The sequence below is a fragment of the Gadus chalcogrammus genome, unplaced genomic scaffold (genome assembly GCF_026213295.1).
Source record: "Gadus chalcogrammus isolate NIFS_2021 unplaced genomic scaffold, NIFS_Gcha_1.0 GACHA065, whole genome shotgun sequence".
Taxonomy (NCBI): Eukaryota; Metazoa; Chordata; class Actinopteri; order Gadiformes; family Gadidae; genus Gadus; species Gadus chalcogrammus.
This window is the reverse complement of record NW_026613500.1, coordinates 25386-31228: the sequence shown is the minus strand read 5'-3', so window position 1 is coordinate 31228 and position 5843 is coordinate 25386. Positions and strand designations below refer to the sequence as shown.

Sequence of the window (5843 nt, the reverse complement as noted above, 5' to 3'; positions counted from 1 at the left end):
TAGATTAATAGTGTGAGTGTATGGAAGTATGCACATGGAAGTGTATGCATTGGAACATTCATAACTCTATTGCTGGATGTATTGGTAGTGTATGGAAGTGTGCACATGGAGCCAGTGTTTCCCCCATGTTGGGGGTCTTATTGCCGGATAGATTTAATAGTGTTTGAGTGTATGGATGTTTGCACATGGAAGTGTATGCATTGGAACATTCATAACTCTATTGCTGGATGTATTGGTAGTGTTTGAGTGTATGGAAGTATGCACATGGAGCCAGTGTTTCCCCCATTTTGGGGGTCTTATTGCCTCTTAACACCAGTGCTGCCACTGCAGTATCTAATCTGACCACCAGATGGCAGTGACGAGCTATATCAGTCTGCAAGGTTCTTGAAGTAGTGGCAGAGGGGGTTTGGAGAGAGTCGTTAACAACAACAAAGGCATTTGTCACACACCACACCTCTGTTCTCGCATATCTTAATTCCATGGCAGAACTGGGACATGATGTGACCCTGTGTGACCCTCTGTGACCCTCAATAGAGAGCAGTGAATCTCTCTCTCTCTCTCTAATTTATGGATTGATATCACTTTTATTCAAAACAAGACACATTTGTGTGTGGATCAGAAATGTGTGTGTGAAACTTACTTTTGCCTATGGATTTATTTTACAGTTATACCTGCCGATATCCATTTGTGTGTGCATTGAAATGTATTTGTGAGAAGAGAGTAATTTATATAAAAATTACAAAATACATTTGTTAATCCTTCTCTGTGCATTCATTATTAATGAGACTGTTCTGACCCCATAAAAATGGACAAACAACGACCAGTTTCCAAATGTTTTTTTTATTGAAACGTTTCAAACACGGAACATGAATAAATATATATAACTAAAACACAACATGAATAAATATATATAACTAAAACAAAACATGAATAAATATATATAACAAAAACACGGAACATGAATAAATATGAAGAACTTAAACGTAAAATGAATGAATATATAGAACTGAAACACAACACGAATAATAAATATATACAACTGAACTGAGCTACTGATGGCCGTAGATGGTCAGCGTGCTGCGGGAGAGAGAGAAATCAATAAAACCCCTTTTTGTTGTTATATCTTTGGTCAAATGATTAAGTCTCTTCAGGTGAGCAGACTCTCACCTGGCCGGACTTCTCTCTCCTCATGAAGGCTGGAGCCACAAAGGACAGGCCTGACAACACACAGGAGCCAGCAGGAGCAGGGGAGGAGGAGCCAGCAGGAGCAGGAGCAGGAGCAGGGGAGGAGGAGCCAGCAGCAGCAGGAGCAGGGGAGGAGGAGCAGGGGAGGAGGAGCCAGCAGCAGCAGGAGCAGGGGAGGAGGAGCCAGCAGGAGCAGGAAGGGGGGAGGAATCGGATGAGGGCTCCTGCTGTGCCAGGCAGACAAAGAGGTCCCTCCTGCCAATCTCTGAGTCAAAGTTCTGCAAACAAAGAAAAAGAGGGGCATTTACAAACAAGAATGTGTTTGCATCGAATGTGTGTAACGGAAGCAAAATGCACCAAATTAACCAATTCCTTATCATGTGTTTTTGATACTCACGTATGTGGCCACGGCTGAACGGATGTCCGTCAAGCTTGGGGACCCGGGGAGGCCCATCTCCCCCCAAGCTTGGAGGAGGGACGACAACACCTATGAGGCCGATGTGCGTAAAACAAACATTATTAACAACTCTCAGAGTGACACAAGATATACTCATCCTAGTTCTGGAAACATTGGACCCGAAGCTTGTATGTGTTTTAATTATGTTTGTATTATAATTGATAATGCCTCATTTGCATTCCTTCTTAAATGTTTTATATTGTTTTATATATGCGTGTGTGTGTGTGTGTGTGTGTGTGTGTGTGTGTGTGTGTGTGTGTGTGTGTGTGTGTGTGTGTGTGTGTGTGTGTGTGTGTGTGTGTGTGTGTGTGTGTGTGTGTGGACATATACGTGTGCGTGTGTGTGTATGTGTGTGGCCGCCGATGATGACACAGCCGCACGGCGTCTTATCAAACAAAGGATTAAACCTGAGATCTACACCACTATTGATGGCAAAACTATCATGGAAGATGAACTGTTAAGTTTCCTTGCTGTCAAACTGAAGACTGTGCCTCAGGATGACATTATCCTGATGGCTGTAAATCACTTTGGATCAGAGTGGATTGAAAGCTCCAAGAAGGCCCTGTTTGAACTGTGTATATTTGAACCCAAAGTATTTCAGTGTTACTTGCTCTATGCTTTTCCGGGTTAATGAAGCATGGCATACTCCCAGGATCCATGTTATCTGTCTTGTTGATACCTGTAGTTCAAAATAAGACTAGTATTGATAACTATAGGCCTATTGCACTTGCAAGTATACTGTCCAAGGTACTAGAAGGGATCCTTATGGATAGGCTTGCAGATGATGTTATCAACAGATAACCAGTTTGGCTTTAAGAGTAAGCATGGAACTGATCTGTGTATTTATGCACTTAAAGAAATTGTCCATAGGTACAGATCATGAAATAGCACAGTCTTCATGTGTTTCCTGGATGCTTCAAAAGCCTTTGACCGTATCAATCATGGGAAACTGTTTGCTAAACTACTTGAGCGAGGGGTCCCCTCTTATATAATTAGGATACTGCAGTTCTGGTACTCTCACCAAACTATGCAAGTTAGGTGGGGGATGAGTGTGTGTGTGTGTGTATTCATATGCGTAGATATATATGTGTATGTATATGTGTTTATATATGTAGTGTGCTGTCTATGTGGACCTTCCTGTGTCTTGAATAAAGTTATAATAATAATAATAATAATATGCTATGCACATGTGCGTGTGTGGTCCTGACCTGAGGACCGCCGGATGTGCAGCACGTAGCCGATGATGTCCTGTGTGTTGTGCTCCAGCTCCTTCCAGGACACCTGGATGGCGCCGGGCGACAACGCCTGGGCCCGCACCATTGTGGGGGCCCCGGGGAGCCCGTCGGCCCACAGCACGGTGAGGCGGGCGCTGGCCTGCGCGGAGCCGGCGCTGTTCTCGGCGATGCACTGGTAGATGGCGTCATCGTCCTGGCTGATGCCGTAGATGGTCAGCGTGCTGCGGGAGAGAGAGAAATCAATAAAAACCCTTTTTGTTGTTATATCTTTGGTCAAATGATTAAGCAGTATAAGCGGGCTAATGTATCTTCAAGGCTTTGAAAGGGATAATGTTCACTGCACATTACTCCTTGCAGAAATGTCTTGCAAATGTCTTTGTACCGGTCAATCCTGAGGTCCAGAGCTGCTCCTCCTCAAGAGTCTGTCTCTTCAGGTGGACTTCTCTCTCCTCATGAAGGCTTGAGCCACAAAGGACAGGCCTGACAACACACACACACACACACACACACACACACACACACACACACACACACACACACACACACACACACACACACACACACACACACACACACACACATATTTGTAGTGTATGGAAGTATGTACATGGAGCCAGTGTTTCCCCCACGTTGGGGGTCTTATTGTCGGATAGATTAATAGTGTCAGAGTGTATGGAAGTATGCACATGGAAGTGTAAGCATTAGAACATTCATAACTCTATTGCTGGATGCATTGGTAGTGTTTGCGTGCATGGAAGTTTGCACATGGAGCCAGTGTTTCCCCCACGTTGGGGGTCTTATTGTCGGATAGATTAATAGTGTCAGAGTGTATGGAAGTATGCACATGGAAGTGTATGCATTAGAACATTCATAACTCTATTGCTGGATGTATTGGTAGTGTATGGAAGTATGTACATGGAGCCAGTGTTTCCCCCACGTTGGGGGTCTTATTGTCGGATAGATTAATAGTGTCAGAGTGTATGGAAGTATGCACATGGAAGTGTAAGCATTAGAACATTCATAACTCTATTGCTGGATGTATTGGTAGTGTTTGCGTGCATGGAAGTTTGCACATGGAGCCAGTGTTTCCCCCACGTTGGGGGTCTTATTGCCTCTTAACACCAGTGCTGCCACTGCAGTATCTAATCTGACCACCAGATGGCAGTGACGAGCTATATCAGTCTGCAAGGTTCTTGAAGTAGTGGCAGAGGGGGTTTGGAGAGTCGTTAACAACAACAAAGGCATTTGTCACACACCACACCTCTGTTCTCGCATATCTTAATTCCATGGCAGAACTGGGACATGATGTGACCCTGTGTGACCCTCTGTGACCCTCAATAGAGAGCAGTGAATCTCTCTCTCTCTCTCTCTCTTTCTCTCTCTCTAATTTATGGATTTATATCACTTTTATTCAAAACAAGACACATTTGTGTGTGGATCAGAAATGTGTGTGTGAAACTTACTTTTGCCTATGGATTTATTTTACAGTTATACCTGCGATATCCATTTGTGTGTGCATTGAAATGTATTTGTGAGAAGAGAGTAATTTATATAAAAATTACAAAAGGGTTAGGGTTAGGGTTAGGGTTAGGGTTAGGGTTAGGGTTAGGGTTAGGTTAAGAGCCATCTACCACTTTTGAAAAACGGCAATTTTGAGCTAGTTCGAGAACCGAGTGGATCATGGGAATTCTTTTACCACCCAAGGATAGGTCTAGGCCCAGCGGACTTGCTTAAAAATGTGGCGCCCCTGGCGTTTTTTTTGGGTACTGCAATTTCGATTTTAAAGTTTAAAAGTGAAGCGTTTTTTTTTTTTATTGGATATGGGAATTCTGAATAGTGCCAGTGGTAGCCCTTGGTCCCTTCTACATCCCCTAGAAATTTGGAGCAATTTGGAGCCCCAAGTTTTAACATGGACGACTTTTAAAATCGACCTCACGGGGGAAGGGGGTGGATCAGGGATCATGGTTGGGGTTGGGTGGTAGGATTTTATGAGGCCGACCTTTGTGCAAAATTTGGCCACCTGTGGCTTGTTTTGGTATAGAAAATGGGATTTTCATTTTTTTTTTTTTTTTTTCTAAGTGTGGAGTCAGAAAATTTGTTAGTAAAAAAATAAGTTCCCACAGAAAGTGTCTAGGAGCACGTTTTAGGCCATTTCGAGTCTTTTTTTTTTAATGTGAAAATTCATTAAATTTTTTATTTTTATTTTTTTTTAATAAGATTTTTTTTTTTTATTTTTTTTTTTTTTGAAATTTGAAAATTCAAATTTTGTTTGTTGTTGTTTTTCTAATTCGAATTTGAAAATTCATTCAATTTTTTTTTTTTTTTTTTTCAAGATGGCGCCGCCCATGGCTGCATTTCCCCAAAACAGATTTCCCCCATTGACAATGCATGGAGAGGCGTTATTGCACTTACTTGGTTTGGTGAAGTTTTATTGCACTTACTTGGTTTGGTGAAGTTGTCTGGTAGTCGATCGGGTAGTCTGTGTTGGCTCAAGTCATGTCATGACCCATTCACTGGGTCAAATGTTTGGGTTATGGTTTCTTTTTTTTTTTTTTTTTTTCTAACCTTTTTTAGCGGGCTCGGTCCGATCCTGAATCTGCAGGAATTATGTTTCTAACCCCTTCCTAGGCCGAGGAAAATAACTTAAAACCAATATTTTTTTTTTTTATTTTTTTTTAAGGGTTAGGTTGAGTAGAGGGCACTCAACCATGTGCCGCGCAGCGGCACATGGGAGAGTGCCGAGAGAGTTAATCTTTTTTTTTTTTTTTTTTTAACCTTTTTTAGCTGGGCTCGGTCCGATCCTGAATCTGGGTTAGGTTAGGGTTAGGGTTAGGGTTAGGGTTAGGGTTAGGGTTATAGGGTTAGGGTTAGAGGGTTAGGGTTAGGGTTAGGGGTAGGGTTAGGGTTAGGGTTAGGGTTAGGTTAAGAGCCATCTACCACTTTTGAAAAACGGCATTTTTGAGCTA

At 42.5% G+C, this 5843-nt stretch overlaps 1 protein-coding gene across 2 annotated transcripts; it reads right to left on the bottom strand.

The window, feature by feature from the left end:
• Window positions 1–248: 248 nt before the first annotated feature.
• On the bottom strand, window positions 249–3977 carry LOC130378064 (unconventional myosin-XVI-like). Of its 2 annotated transcripts, XM_056584998.1 has the most exons (5): window positions 3260–3977; window positions 2851–3098; window positions 1583–1672; window positions 1168–1463; window positions 249–1077 (listed from the first exon to the last, which is right to left on the bottom strand). In XM_056584998.1, exons 2-4 carry the CDS (start codon window positions 3064–3066, stop codon window positions 1188–1190), a joined length of 582 nt encoding a protein of 193 aa, XP_056440973.1. In that variant the 5' UTR covers window positions 3067–3098; window positions 3260–3977; the 3' UTR covers window positions 249–1077; window positions 1168–1187. The 2 variants fall into 2 exon arrangements, with proteins under 2 accessions (XP_056440973.1, XP_056440974.1); XM_056584999.1 differs by having other exon boundaries at window positions 2851–3977.
• Window positions 3978–5843: the final 1866 nt, after the last annotated feature.

What these genes read in the sequence shown, in the direction of transcription:
- LOC130378064 (XM_056584999.1), bottom strand. Translation starts at nt 3,066, where the DNA reads ATGACGCCATCTACCAGTGCATCGCCGAGAACAGCGCCGGCTCCGCGC. An exon ending in GCACATCCGGCGGTCCTCAG is followed by an intron (nt 1,673 to 2,850) that starts GTCAGGACCACA and finishes TCGGCCTCATAG; the next exon opens with GTGTTGTCGTCCCTCCTCCA. An exon ending in GTTCAGCCGTGGCCACATAC is followed by an intron (nt 1,464 to 1,582) that starts GTGAGTATCAAA and finishes CTTTGTTTGCAG; the next exon opens with AACTTTGACTCAGAGATTGG.